We start from the raw sequence: 16,178 nt of genomic DNA, 5'->3' as shown, positions 1-16,178 counted from the left end.
TGAAGATGATAGACAATATTTTTTTTGTCTTTACATCATTTTAACAATGTTTTCTTTATGCAGGATGCAATGATCCATTTGGTTAAAATATCCCGAATTATCCGTACTCCGCAGGGAAATGCCTTGTTGGTTGGTGTGGGTGGATCTGGAAAACAGAGCCTGACCAGATTAGCATCATATATTGCTGGATATCAGAGCTTTCAGATTACTCTAACAAGGTAACACAATGCAATAAACACAGACGTTAATATGTTGGTTCCTTAATCTGCTATGTAAATTAACCATTTACAATTAATTTCAAATAGTACAAAGCCTTTCAAGCATTTCAGCCTGAATTGTAAACTACATTTTTCAGCCAAAAGTGCACGTTGAGATGCACATTTGGCAGATGGCAGAACTGGGTGGCTGTTCTGCTGCCTTAATAATACACGGAGATACAGTAAAAACTTTTGGCACAAAGCCTTTCTTCTTCCTTTAAGTGATTCTGGCCCACAGTGTTTCCCTATAAAATCCTATTTAAATCCTGCTTCAAAAATCTCTCACTTTAAAATGACCAGACTGAATACGTCATTAGGTCTCTCTGTGCAGTATCACTTGTAAATAAACACTTCGAGTGAAAATCTTGCAACTGAAAATCTTGCAACTTGGAGATGTACCCAAGGGAAAGGGAAAAAAGACATGTCAAGCCCCTCTAACCTCTCAGAGAGGTAGAAAAGAAAGAGACAGCAGGAGAGAGATCGGCTAAAAAAAAAGAGAGAAAGCAGAGAAATAGGTTCAAGGCAGCACAGAATTAGGTTCAAGACAGCACAGAATTTAGTTCTATATCTGTAGGATTCCATTCATATCCATGTGATGAATAAAATTTTTCATAAACTTTCAGGAATGGATAAATGTTGTGGTGATCAGTATAACACAAATTACTGTAATAACCATAGTCACTAAGTGTAGACTAAACGGATGGATTGCTTCAGGTGCCCCGCAGTGGCAGAACTGGCAGTAGCTACAGGGCAATGTTAATATTGTGAAGGAACTGCAGCAGAACTTAGAAATGTTTGCTGGGTAATTGATTTAACCTTGACTCAGAGGTTTGTTATGAAGTGCTTTAGAATTAGTTATGTGGATATTACAAGTATTATTTATTACTTTTAGAAGGCACATTAGAAACCAAATGTTCATTTCAAAGATGAACTGATAAAGGAAAGGGGAAAATATTAATTTCAACTTCCATTGGTTAAAGATACAATGGATAAAAAGACCAGTTTATGAACTATTGACCTGATATTGAGCCATCTGAAATCAATAGCAAAATGACCGTTGGCTTCATATGGACCACAGTTTTACATATTTGATGTGTGAACAAGCTGAGTCCCTCCTCTGTTGTCAACAGAGCACATAGACCCTGAGCTAGTGTCCAGACTCACCCCTTTTTGGAGTTTGGCATAATTGTTAACTCAAAATGAATAACACAATATAAACCTCAGCCTAAGATTCCACCTTAAGCTTGGAAGTTCCTAGGGCTTTCCTTTAAGGATCCTCTCAGTTCTAACTCTCAGTTGCCCTAAAAGACAATCCCACATTCTTTATATCTTGGTTAGAAGTAATTGGACCCATTCTCCGGTGTGACTCAGCAGTAGTTACCCTGAATCTTAATGAAGAACTTTAGCACCTGAGTCTTAGTGACTCATCAATGCAGTCCCACACTCCTAGACAGGGTCTTAGTCTTGCCACCCTATTAAAGGAGGCAACCCCATTAATTTCAGCGAAGTTGCCCCAGTTTTTGCCAGTGCTGAATTTGTCCAAATGGTGTAAGAGAACCTAACATAATGCAATAGATTGTGTTTGTGAAAGGAGATATTGTAAATGAATTTCATATTTATACATTTTTACCTAACTAGATTGAGCCACAAAATATTAAATTGTTTCCTGAAATGATCTGTTTATTTTATTTTGTCCATCTTTAACCCTTCCCTACCTTAGAACATATGGCATTAATAACCTTATGGATGATCTGAAAATTCTGTATCGCACCGCTGGACAGAAAGGACAGGGTATTACCTTTATATTCACAGACAATGAAATCAGAGATGAGTCTTTTCTTGAGTACATGAACAATGTTTTGGCTTCAGGTGAGGTTTCCAGTCTTTTTGCACGAGATGAAATAGATGAAATTACACAAGACCTAATATATGTGATGAAGAAAGAGTACCCAAGACGTTCTCCTAGTAGTGAAAATCTCTATGACTATTTTCTTACTCGAGTTCGCAACAATTTGCATGTGGTTCTTTGTTTTTCGCCTGTTGGGGAAAAATTCAGAACTCGCGCACTGAAGTTTCCGGGTTTGATTTCAGGATGTACTATGGACTGGCTCCAGCCCTGGCCTAAAGATGCTCTAGTAGCTGTTGCACAGCATTTTTTAGCTTCCTACAAAATTGAATGCACAGATGGAGTAAAACAAAGCATTGTTAACGCTATGGGAACGTTTCAAGATCTTGTAGCTGAACAATGTGTTGAGTACTTCGAACGATACAGGCGTCGAACGTTTGTGACTCCAAAGTCTTATCTATCATTCATCAGTGGCTACAAAACCATCTACAGAGAGAAATTTGCTGGTGTGGGAAATTTGTCTGACCGCATGAAAACAGGTACAATATACTTTTTTTTAGAAAGAGATATGTATATACTGTATAATAGATATAAGAATAAAGAGGTTGCATTCCTGCTCTAAATGCAAAAGTCAACTCATCCTTAACTATAGAGTCCAGAGTCACAACTGGTGCCTCCATTTTATAGTGTGTGTGTGTGTGTAATTATTCCTTTGTGGTACAAGAATTTGTTTTATGTACAACTCTAAAGTTCACATACTTGCTTTTTAAATGTAATAAGTAGCAATGCTTTTTTGGGGTATAAGGAAAATTTTTGATGGTCAGGGAGGACATAAGAATATGAGAGCAGAGGTGATGAGAAAGGGGACATGGAAGGCAGAAGGATGGAGGAGGAGTCAGTGAATGATGCAAAGTTTGGGAAAGAGGGTCTGGAGAAGCCCCCAGCACTTCCATTTTGCTCACTCCTGCTACCCTTTGTGCTTCATGGTGGTTCTGTTGCATTTTGGCTTGTCTGCGGTTGTGGATGTGAGCAAGATTTCACCCTATAGGGTAGATCAGTGTAAGTTTCCAATCCTGCTCCCATTGCTGTGGATAAAAAATGGAGTGGGACCAGAATTGGTCCAAAGTGAATTGTATATAACATTCCACTCTTAGATCTTGCACAGCTTGACATATCCTTTAGATCTCTCAAAAGGCTGAACATGTCAGAGACCATTATTATTTCTAAAACTCTTTTGTACTAGATGGGGAATTAATGGTTTTGATACCATTAAAACCTACGTTGCAAAATTAACATTTTATAGAATGGTAGTATACCATTAATAGTTACTCTTTTATACAAGAATCTGAGTCACAGCATTTCAAAAAATTATCCTGTTTGTATAGATTTAAATGAATTGAGCTCATTTCTATTAGCAAGGCAGCTACCATAATTGGTTTTCAGTTATATTGTACAGTGTGCTTACAAAACACTTGAAATTTTCGCTTCATTAACTTTATATGTTTTGTAGACTACAAGTGAATTGTAAATTGATATTAATTAACAGATAAAAAACCCTTTGTTTGCTTTAAGTTAAAACTGCTACTGTGGATGTATTCCAAGAAATGGTACTGCTAAAAAAAACCCAAAATAGATTATGCATTTAAAAGTATTGAAATTAACAACCAAAGGAAAGTAGGTAAATATTCAAATACATTCACAATTAATAGTCTATTAAATAAATATACCCAGGTAAAATTTCCAAAACCAAGCTTAACTGTTCCCAGAGTTCCTGATCAGCATTCATCCTAAAAATCTGCACCTATCCATTCTACCTCCATAGTCATTTCCAATATGGGCTACAAACTCTCACAAATAATCATCCAAAGGTTTACAGACCCAACCACAGACCATCCTCCAGTTTACTCCAGTTTACAGACCATCCTCCAGTTTACTCACCAATTATCAGCCAGATACACACTATCTTGCCATTCACATGCAGACCAGAGACTTTCCTGTCCCATGCATGCCAGCAACCCACTGTGATCAAAATGAGAAACACCACATTTCCTCAGTCCACTATTGCACAATGAGGCAGAAAACCCAATCTACTTTATCTACCCTTTCTATACAGACTGGAAATCTCTTTACAGCTTTCCTATCCACCACCCTCTCATGACTGAGTTCCCACCACTCAGATAAAGACCATAGGCCAGCTCTTTAGTTGGTGTAAATCTGCCTAGCTCCATAGAGGTCAATGGAGATATGCTGATTTACAATAGCTCAGGACCTGGACTCACACAACAATCTTCAGTCAGCCCATGCAGCCTGCAGACCTTAGAGTAGTGTATTCATTAGATCCGTCAAGTACATTACTTAGTTACCACAGAGGAGAGTAGGGAATCAGCCCATTTGCAGAATGTACCACCTTTTCTTATGCAGTCAATGATTTCACCAATTGCTGAAGTAGGGGGGTGGGGCTAGGGTCTTGATCCTGCAGTGTGCTGAGTCCCCTGAGCTGCCAAGGTAGTCAGCTGAAGAAGAGAGTGTTCAGAACCTCACAAGAATATTCAGTACCTTAAATAATGCTGAGCACCTTGCAGAATTGAGCTGTGCAATCATACCCCTATAGATGGCCGGTGGATGGCTACACAAATGCAGAGTTATCCTTGTTTGGAGAGTATGCAAAGTAATGGTTTATTTGTGAGTTTTTTTACACGTGATTTTTTTGTGTCTGTTTCTCTCATTGTTTGTTAAAAATGTGGAGCCAGTCCAGAGCTCAGGAACATACTGTCTGTCTCTAGCTCCCCCCACCTCCCCAGATTTCCATGTAATGCTGAGCTTAGGAGCTCAACATGGTCCGCTGCATCTCCTGAGCTCCACAAGTCTCCAGGCCTCTCTGCTTTGCCCTATTCTATGGAGCTTAGGAGCAATCTAATGAGTTCCTGTTTCTCCTTGTCTCTAATGGATTTATAAAGTGCCTGTCAGGTCGTATGAAATTTATAAAACTGCACATCACAATACTAAATTTTAACAATGTTTGAAAATCTCGCTTCATATTTCTGTGCTAATATTAAATTAAATGGCTGTTAGCCTGAATGAGTACCATTATGCAATGTGGTGTGATAGATTTAAGGAATTAAAAACATGCATAAAAAGAAAATAAATATTTAAAATTAGTCACCCAAATCCATATTTAGGAACCTGAGTAAGTGACCCTGGAGCATGATTCTGATGTCCCTTACTGCAATGAAAATCAGAGGTAACTCTAGGGAAATAAATGAATTTACACAGGTGTAAAACTGGTTTACAATAAGTGAGATCAGATTTCAGGTCACTTACTCAGGTTCCTAAATATGGATTTGGATGACTGGTTGTAGGCACCGAAGTTTGAACATTTAGGCTTACATCTCACTTTTTCCTGATGCATAAATATACTGTCATAATTTGATTGAAACAGGTCTTGCAAAACTCATGGAAGCTGAGATTTCAGTAAACCAGCTGTCCAAAGAACTGGCAGTGAAAGAGAGAGACTTGGCTGTTGCTTCTAAAAGAGCTGATGGTGTTTTACTGGACGTGACTATGAAAGCCCAAGCTGCTGAAAAGGTGAAAATGCAGGTCCAAAAGGTGAAAGATAAAGCCCATGCCATTGTAGATGAAATTGCCATTGATAAAGCAGCGGCTGAGGAGAAGCTTGAAGCTGCAAGGCCTGCACTGGAGGAAGCAGAGGCAGCACTGCAGGTTAGAATTGAATTGATCCCATGACAACGCATACGGATAATGAGTGTAATGATCATTATGTGTGGAACCTAGAGCATTTAATTATGTTTGTCCATCTTCAACAAGGCAAATCAGAATGCTGAAAATGCATAAACGGACAGGTTCCACTTGCCATATTAATTGTGAGTGACATACAAGGTCCAGAGACTGCAGTTGAATCATCCGGACACCTTACACTAGACACAATCACATACTACCCTTTGGGTTAGATTGAACCTAGCTCGGCAAAGGTGCCCTGGGTGAGATTTAAAAGGCTGTTTTCTCAACTTTCACTCCTAAGCAGAGGCCAGTTGCAATCTCAGTTTTATTCTTCTGACTGGTAACGTCCAGAGGGCTCTGGCACTGGACTGCTAACCCCTGTGCAGAAACCCTAAAGGCTGGGGAAGGGAGCAGAGAAGTAAAGGTGGGCAATGCTTCTCCCACAATCAGGCAGCAGAGGTGGGCTCCAGGGGAGAGTGCACAGTGTAGAAGATGCTGCTTTTGTGTGCATTCCCTCAGCACACTTTGGCCATATCTTCAAAGTGTTGCGCTATGTGTAGGCTGCTGAGTCAATGTAAAGTGAGTCGTACCCATTCTACGCTTCTGAAGTGATTCTCCTCTTGTACAAAGTAGGTGCAGTGACAGTTGCACTGGCTGCCTCTGTGTGCTGAGGTATAAACTCAAAAAGGGAGGCAGGTAGCCACAAAGGGACATAATGTGCAAAAATGTACACTGCACTGATTCTCTGGCTAGTGTCTAGATAAAGCAGGTATAAGTGGTGGGTGTAATCTAGAGTAGCCACAAGTCTGCTTTTATCACAAGTGCAAAGCTGGTGTACAGGGACCCTGCTCAATAACGAGTCCTGGGAGTGCCATTCTTCTTGTCTACGCTCAACTGACGTTCCCTGGTGAGACGTGTCTCTTTTCATATTCCCTATCCTGTATTCTCATTTGGTATAACATTGATGCCTGGCATATAGTCCGTGGAAATAGCAATCTGTTTTCCTGTGTGTATGGTAGGGAGAGTGTCAGATAGCCGAGGGGTTGGCTAAGGCTGGAACAGGGGCAGGAACAGACACAAACTGGGGCAGGAGCAAGCTGAATCTGGGGGAGTCTGTCAGAACTACCAGGTAGTGGAGAATCTCCCAGCAAGATAGCAACATTGAGGAGACTGGAGTGTCTGCTTCCGTTAGGAACTTTTATACCTGCTTGTGGATTGGCTGGGCCTTTGTTGATTGGCTTGCCCCTGTCATAGGCCCTGCAGGCAGTTGCCTCTGATGACTCACCAGCTCAGGCTCAGGCATGACTCATGCATCCAATGAAGTGAGCTGTAGCTCACGAAAGCTTATGCTCCAATAAATTGGTTAGTCTCTAAGGTGCCACAAGTACTCCTTTTCTTTCATCACAGAGAGTTGCCCACAGGCAGCAGCAGCGTGTTTGTGTAGATTCAGCATGTAAAAGTCACTCAGGACAAGAGCTGGTTGGGAACTTTCCTCCGGAATGATTTGCTGATGGAAAATGCAGTTTCTGCAAAAATCAAAATTTTTGGTAAAAAATATTTGGTAAAAAATATTTGATTTTCCACCTGGAAAATTAAAATGTTTAGTTTCAGGTCAGTTCGACCTGAATTGGAATATTTCATTTTGCTGAACTGATCTGAAATGTGGTAAGATTAACTAATCCAGGGGTTACAATGCTCCAGAAAGCCACTGCTGCAGACAAGAGAATGGACAGAAGGGAATAGGGTTGTTGGCTGCAAGGCCCACTCATTTAGCTCCTCCCCTTGCACAAAGGATGTCTTATCTTCACTTGTGCACATAGGTGCTGGAACTAAGGGTGCTGGGGGTGCTGCTGCACCCGCTGGCTTGAAGTGGTTTCCATTATATACAGGGTTCACAGTTTGGTTCAATGACTCTCAGCACCCCCTCTATACAAATTGTTCCAGCACCTCTGCTTGTACATTTATGAAGTTAAAACTATTGGAGAATTAGGTACACCAGAACTGCTTGCAAAACTGCAGCTGCAGTGCTCATTTTACAGATACAACTTTAAAACAAGTCAATTGTGTCTACCTGAGGCACAGAACTTCAGGGAGGTGCCACCAGTGTATAGCACCTCATCATTACCGCCACTATCCATCATGGGTAGCGGCTAAGCCACAGTCTTGCCCTTTATGTAAAAGGCTAAAAGAGATACACTACATTTTGAATTTTAGTTACATTATGTTGGATTCAAAGAGACATTGGTCCCTGATGGAGACAGTCATTAATTCTCATGCACTTCAGTTTGCAAAGGATAGATGCTTAAATAAGAGGGTCATTTTCTTTTGTAATTTTTCAGACTATTAAACCAGTTGACATTGCTACTGTTCGCAAACTGGGTAAACCTCCTCACTTGATAATGCGGATCATGGATTGTGTGCTACTTCTGTTCCAAAGAAAAATTGATTCTGTGACAGCTGACCCAGAACGAACATGTGTGAAGCCATCATGGAATGAAGCTCTGAAGCTAATGAATAATTCAGGATTTCTCAGCATGCTGCTTACTTTCCAAAAGGTAACAAATAAATTACATCATCATTCCTCATAACACCTCTATAGATCCACATGAGCATGCCCTTTGTGTTTATATTATGTATAATTCATAGTAGCTGTAGTTCAAACATTGACCTTATTAAAGCTGTTTGGGGCTTTTTATAGTTCATAGCTTTTACATTCAGTAATGTAAGTAAGCTCATTTCTTTTTCATTGATCATTATTTTTATAGTCCTTTCTGCTGAAGAGAACTGGATGGCTCAGGAGTCTAGCAAGGGGATTGCGCTGGTAGGCACAAATGTCCCAAGCAGTGGTCAAATCCTGAAATCCTTACTCTGGTTTGATTCAGTTCTTACTCAGGCAAGCTCCTATTCTTTAATGGGACTTTGTCTAAAAAAGAATGGATTGAAATTTGAGTAAGGATAGCTGGATCTGGACTACTGTTTTTGGAACAGACCACAACATCCTACCATTCATATCATTATGTTACCAGAACTGTTTGCATACATGCATGTAAGGTCTTGTCTACACTAGAGAAATTTACCATTCTAAGAACTGCTTGGTCATCCTAAAAGCTTGTGAAATGTTTCACATCCACAACAAAAGTGTTCCAAATGGTCTGCATGTATTCAAGGAACCATTCTGATTATACTTGCTTTCAGCAAGTGTAAGAACTGGTTCAGTCTTAACTGTTTCATTTTGAACCATTTTAATGCCAATGTGGACAGAAGTTTCTGGCATCCTAGCACAAATCATTCACACATTGTCCTTCCATGATTGTGCTGCAGTGCACCAATCACTGCTCAGATGCCTGCACTTGATTTTCTGCATTCCACTGCACAGAGGTCAGTTTGACTGGAAGCCACTTACTCACAGAAATATCTCTGCACACACTATGGAGCTCTGCTATGTGAGCTATTTCAAGGGAAGACAACTTCTATTAGCAACAGATCTGCAACAGCTTTTTCTCATCTCACAACAATGTCCCAAAGAAGACAGTTTATATGTATGCGCCCAGCTGGCCAGAGGCCAGCACTTGGGTCCTGATTGTAGTGTGAAGAGGAGATCTAGAAGCAGCATGGAAGAAAAAACATGTGTTTAGCTGGATGTCTGAGTGACGTTTTGAGCTTAATGTAAACCAGAGAAGCAGTTGATGACAGTAAAAATTAAAAGCTTGAAAGTCGAATATAAGAAAGATAATCACAACTACTCTGGGTCTGGGCAGAAAATCTTCCCTTTTTTACAAGGAGCTTAATTGGATTCTGAGGCTTCACCCTCAACCTGAGATGCTGTTGGACACAAGTAAAAAGCCAGGTGGGGTGACTGTCTGGGGAAAGGACTGCCTCAAGGAGCTGGGAAGACCCAGATGCTGTGGAGCCAGGCCTGGAGCTGTGGGGATCACAGAATCTGTTTGAGGGGAACCAGGATCCTGACACAACTGCAGACTTAGTAGACCTGAACAGGTTTTAACCATGGTTTCTGAAATGGTGCTAACTACACTTTATCCTTATCTGCATGTCAAGTTAAATTAATTTCAGCACTGCTTCAGATGCACACTTGGTTGATGCCCGTTGTCAATAGCGGGTGATTTTTGTAGTGCATGGAGTCTCCACTCTCCTTTCATCCTCAGTAGTGGTGGTCCCTCCCTCCTGAGGCATATTGGCAAGGCAGTATGAGCAAACTTCAACTGCACCTGTTCAGCCATATCTTGTCATGGACCAGGAGGTGGGTGGTCAGGACTAGTGGTTGGAACAGTGGCGGTGACAGCCAGAGTCAAGAACCAGGAGCCAAGTCAAGGGCCAGAGACAGTGTCAGAGGGCTGGGACAGGGCGAAGGCAGGACTGGAGCATGGCTGGAAACAAGGCAGGAGCAGAGCTGGGAGTAAGGCAGGAACGAGGCAGATGCAAGAGAGATCACAATTGTGAGTGAGTGCACTGAGCAGTTGCTGTCCAAGTGCTACTGCTGGTCTTAACAGCAATCCTGGCAATGGCACTCAGTCAGTCAGATGATCTGGTTAACCAGGGCTGTAGTTAGCCAGTTGATCCCAGGCCCAGCTACATTATTCCTGACACCTCTGTAGGCAGTCAGTTCCTAGGACTCTTTATCTGGTATCTTTCCCAAACTCTATAATCACTGAAAGTAAAAAAGAAGAAAATGAGATTAAAGACAATGAGGCCTGATTATGTACTCCTCTCTCAACTGAAACTCCTAATGAGTTTCAGAGTAACAGCCGTGTTAGTCTGTATTCATAAAAAGAAAAGGAGTACTTGTGGCACCTTAGAGACTAACCAGTTTATTTGAGCATGAGCTTTCGTGAGCTACAGCTCACTTCATCGGATGCATAGCATATCGTGGAAACTGCAGAAGACCTAATGAGTTGTCCTGTTCGTCACTTATTAATACTATATATGTTCCGAGTGGTAGTTCTCAATGCATTTAACTTTACTCCAAGGAACCAGAACAACTTCTATCAGAATGTCTAAATTCTTGTTGTAAGTGATACTGGCAAATGGAATGAAAAACACTGGAAAACATCTTCCATTTTTGATTAAGTGATTTTCTTGCCTTCTTCTTTCCTTACTCTGAATTTCTGCATTAGTGTATATAGTGGTGGGGAAACCTCATAATGTTTGGAGTTTTGAATTGGTTACAATGCTACATCTGAACCATTTGATGTAAATCTTACTTTTTGAGAGATTTCCCTTATCGCCTGGTTTTGTCAGGGCCAGGAATGTCACTTCAGGTCCCAGATGGATTTTAGACATGCCTCTATTTAAAAGCAAAATCATTAACTGCATGTTTCAAACCTCTAAATAGAGATTTAGACTGGTTCTTATTCCACCTATGCTAGTTTGCTAAACCCAAAAATTGAATAGGAAGAAATAAAATCTAGATATTTTTCAAACATCCAAATTTCAGCAAACTTTCCTCATTATAATGTAACTAAACCTAATTTCATCTATTTTCATGACTGTCTTTGTAACCATTACATTAGCTAGTGATCTGTCAGGAGCAAGGCAGACATTTCTGTCAAGTACCTTCAGAACAAAGATCTATTACTTTGATGCTATGAATAGGAGGGTGATTTTTAGACTCATTAAAATAAGCATATTAATAAATTGTCTGTAAAATAAAGTTTGAAACATTTAATACTTCCTCCATTAAACAGTCATGCCTACCACATATATGCCTTACCAGTACATATTATATTGTTTAAGGGGTTAGTTTCAGTTTTTTCCATTATTTAAATAATTATATAAGGACCACAATCATCATTTCTTTATTGATTTGCCTTTTAATGTTCTCTATAGTTTGTGAGAAAAAATTAGATTAAAATAATGAAATGGAAAGTTGAAACAAATGCCTTTTAAAATTTAGGATCAGCATCAGTATTATCAGCAATCCGTGTAGAGCCAAATAGGGCTTTCAAGATTAAACCCTTGGTTGGTACAGATGGGGCCATGTTGCAGTGGGGCTGCAGGAGGAAATTCTGGCAAACTGTGAGGAGAAGCAACTCCACTACCCATTAAAAAGGATGAAAGGGTGCAGCCTGCACTTCTCTCAACACTGGTAGGTTTGCTATGGTAGGCCATAGTCCTCCCCTCACCCATCATTCCCTGCTCCTTTGGGGAGGCTTGCATCAGCCAAAAAGAATGCATTCGCTCCCCAGTCAGATTGTAGCTGGCCTCTGCAAGAGGTGCGAAAAGCATTCTTCCCTCCTCCTGGTGCATCCATATTGAACCAGGAGTGATCTGGTCTTTAATAATTTGCTTTAATTGTTTGTGTTCTGCTTTCAAATTCAAGCCTACTCTGCAAAATCTGATAGGTTGCTAATTTTTTTCAACACACTCTGAGTACTGAATACAGGGGAAAGTTCAAAAAGAAAATTAAGAACATAAATCGATCACTTTAAAACTGGTGTTAAATTATTGAAGTCATGTGGATATAAATTCTCCATCATCTTTCTAGAGCAGATCCCAAGCAAAACTTTGACTAACTTAATCCTATGTAGATACAACCTAGATTTAAAAAAGAAAAAAAAAACAGTGTAGAGTACCATATTCCAATACTGAGTGAAATATAAACCCAGATACAATACTCTGGGTGCAATAGTAATATAAATGATTAATAATTAATAGGGATATTTAATATATGCTAGTAGGTTTCAGGAGGGAAGCAGAAGAATGAATTTGTGTGCTTGGGAAGTACACTTAGTGCAATTGGAGAGAGATCTGGAGAATTGAAAAGAGGGCTAGCAATTAAGTAACAAACTGAAAGGAAAAGTGTATGCTGCATGTATTTGTTCCTGCCTGCTCTGTGATTTGGAAATGGTGGGTCTTATGGAGATAGTTGAAAATAATATACTGAGGAGAGTGGCAGACAAGCAGAGGGTAGACAGAGTGTGCCTGGAAGAAATTAGGGGGAAGATGAACTTGGGACTCTCAGTGATAGACAGGCTGAAGAGTGCATACTTGAGGTGGGCTGAACATGTGATAAGAATGGAAGAAACCAGCAAAGAAAGAATGGGAGGAAGAGGGCAGCAAGAAAAGACATGGAAGACTGAAAATACAATGGAAAGACTCTGTCAAGAGAAGTTTGAAGAGAATACAATGGAACACCAAGACCTGTGAACCTGTGCCATGGACTGGCAGGAGTTGCGAAGAACTGTGGGCACCTCCTGCCCCATGTAAATGGGAAAAGGAGTTGAGAAGTGAAGTGATTTAATATACATATAATGGTAAATCACTTTTTTAAGAAAAAACATTTTTTGAAGAACAATATTATTTTACAGTCATGTTTTTAAAATAAGTATAATTATGCACACTGTAAAGTGATTATTATTTTGGTAAGGATCATATGTTCATACTGCATGTTTGCCTGAAAATTAATTGGTCACAATCATGTAATTGAATTTATAATTTAACTTTATCTTTAGATTTCTTGCAAATAAAATCCTCTAATTACAGTTTTTTGGCTTTACGTGTTCTACTTTTATATGCATGATAAAATGATGTATTGTGTTTTGTGTGTGTATATATAAATATATATATTTCTTTTTTTATTAAATAGGATTCAATTACAGGAGAGATTGTGGAACTGCTACAGCCTTATTTAGACATGGAAGATTATAATCTGGAGACGGCTAAAAAAGTTTGTGGGAATGTAGCAGGTCTGTGTTCATGGACACAAGCAATGGCATACTTCTACAGTATTAATAAAGAAGTCCTTCCCCTTAAGGTATTTCATATATTTATTTTCCACCAGTGAGAGATGGGTTAAAATGCTAAAACACATGGGTAAAAATAACTTCTCATCACGTTTGAAATAACTAAACTATTTACTTTGAAAGAAACTATGTTAAAAGAACACTAAGGTTGGAAAGTCAAGCATTTAAAAGTTGGGAAATGCCAGAATTAAGTTTGCTTGTGCAACTTTAATTCGACCTCTGATGCATATATGTTATAATATAGACTTTAACTGCATGATCACATACTGTTTTTTAGACAGAACCCCGCCTCATTCACAGCCCAGCTTCTCCTTCTCCTTCACTCTACTTGGGCTCCCGCATGGAAGAATATTGAAAGTACAGTGTCACAGTGGCTCCCTGCTGATGGGCAGGCCCCAAATACAGAGGGGAAATGGGTACACTTTACCAGGGCCCAGTCCAAGGGAGGTGCTCAGCCAGAAGACCACAAGCCCATGACCATGACAAAAAAAACTTTAATTAGTGTGTCTGTGTGCGTTGGGATGTGGGCCTGTGTTATGAGTCTCCCCTAGGCCTAGTGAAAGGTTGTTTATGGCTTGCTGCTAGGAAGAGCAATTGCAAGGAAATTACTGCTCAGCCTCCAAGCCTTGGGATGGAGCATCCTCTGTTCAGTTCACATGTATAAGCTGTGAGGAGCTGGAGCATGCTCGGTGCAAATGGAATCTTTGGAGAATTTAGCTGCCAAACTCTAACAAATCTCTCCTGAGCATATGTGAGATCTTTCAAAGGCTTACTTGGGCAAACGTGGGTGGTTTTTCACTTTGATGGGAAAAGATACATTCCTGATACCAGAGTGCCTCTGTGCCAAATTTCAAGTCCCTTCTCCAAAGTATGGAGATGCTACAGCTTCTCAACACAAAGTTTGAAAGAATTATTTACAATGGAGAAAAAGTTTCCCTCATCTCTCTGAACTGTTTTTGATTAAAAGTAAAATAATAATCAGCCTGAACAGTTAAAGTTTGGCAAAGTTATAAGCCAAACATTTTATTATAATGGAAAATGGTGGTAACCTTAACTATAGGGGTCACTATCTGGACTTCCTATAATCCTAAAGTTATAGCTGTGAGGAGGCGGTATGCTGTCGGCTTTCTTTTTTTTGAACATGTTGCACAGTGTTGATATTTAACAGGAATCCCAGGAGCTATTGGGGAGGTCATGGGAGTTGCCTTTGAATCCTCCCTTTGCATTTTTGGATCCTCCCTTTGAATTCTTTGGAGGAGGACACAGTACACTGCAGTAGGTTGCTGGTCCTGGGTCAACTCTTGGGAAACAGAACTGTTGGCAAGACAGAGTCAAAGTGTACTGTGCCTGACAACCAGCAGATGTGCGGGTTGTGGGTGATGAACCAGGGGATGCCAAGGACAACAGTTGAATCTGGTGCAGGAATTTAGCCCAAATTGGAAAATTTCTTGGTGGCCTCAAATGGCAGTTAACTCTAGGGGAACCATCTGGTGGGTGACCAGTCCCAACAAAAGGAGTGAACCATTTATGGACTCCACTAACTTGGTGGAGTCCTTGCACTGGATGGGGGTATTGTGTGGTTGGTCAAACTCCAGTTCCATGAAATTGCCTGAGGGCAAACAAGTCCACCAGTGTCTCTAGGTTGGTATCGGGCATCACAGAGTGCCAGAGCCTGAGAGGGAGTTGGAAATATGTTGGATCCTGATTGGCCATCACCAGGGTACTGGCAGACACGAGTTGGTGTGGGCTGCTTGGGGAGAGAGGAAGGATGCCAGCCCAGCCTGGACCCCCTATCGAGGCTGGTGCTTGATGTTTACCTGACCAGGGCACAGATTGAACCTTGGCAGGCTGCTTGATGCAAAGTGTTCTAGTTCCCAGCAGTATAGGCATAGGCTGTTGCCCGGCATTGGTTCTTCTTCATGTTGAGAGGCAGGGTCAGGCCTCCTCGACTTGCATGGGTTTGGGCAACAAGGAAGGGCTTGGTGATGGGGGAAGGGCTGAACCAGCAGGGCTGGCTGGAGCCAAGAGGACCATCTTTTTTCTTGCCAGTGTTTGGTCAAGCGATAGTCAAACTTGATGCATAGGTCAGATAAGGCTTCCAGAATGGACAGGGATTCCACCCATGCCAATTCATCTTTAATATCATTGATTAAGGTGATCCGGAAATGATAACACTGGGCAGCCTCATTCCACTCGGTCTCTTCTACCAAACATCAGAACTCCACTACATATTTAGCAACTGGCCCGTGTTCCTGCTACAATACTTGAAACGTGGTTTTGGCCATACACTTGTGACTTGGGTCACTGAAGATCATCACCATAGCTTGAACCAAGTCCTCAAATTGTCCCAGAAGTGGCTTGATTATTCCAGGAGTGGAGATACCCAAGCCAGGGCCTCCCTGGGAAGCAGGCTTATAATCATTCCCTCTCGGGCTTGGTCAGTAGGGTGCAATTGTGGGCAGAGAAGAAATATGACCTGACACTGAATTTCCATGGAACTTGTCAGGTAGGGGGAGCTTGAGCCCATGAGGAGCAGCGGTCACTGCTGAAGGTAGCATGGCTTGAGCTTACAGGGCT

General features: G+C 40.8%; 1 protein-coding gene across 1 annotated transcript in view; it reads left to right on the top strand.

The window, feature by feature from the left end:
• Positions 1-16,178, top strand: part of LOC102935007 (dynein axonemal heavy chain 5) — a 275,261-nt gene that overhangs the window by 153,317 nt on the left and 105,766 nt on the right. The window contains 5 exon segments of the mRNA XM_043540319.1: positions 64-218; positions 1,978-2,642; positions 5,543-5,823; positions 8,181-8,396; positions 13,445-13,612. Coding sequence (XP_043396254.1) covers positions 64-218; positions 1,978-2,642; positions 5,543-5,823; positions 8,181-8,396; positions 13,445-13,612 — 1,485 coding nt within the window.

The sequence above is a fragment of the Chelonia mydas genome, chromosome 2 (assembly GCF_015237465.2).
Source record: "Chelonia mydas isolate rCheMyd1 chromosome 2, rCheMyd1.pri.v2, whole genome shotgun sequence".
Taxonomy (NCBI): domain Eukaryota; kingdom Metazoa; phylum Chordata; order Testudines; family Cheloniidae; genus Chelonia; species Chelonia mydas.
The sequence above is the reverse complement of the archived record's forward strand: the minus strand, read 5'-3'. Positions and strand labels throughout refer to the sequence as shown.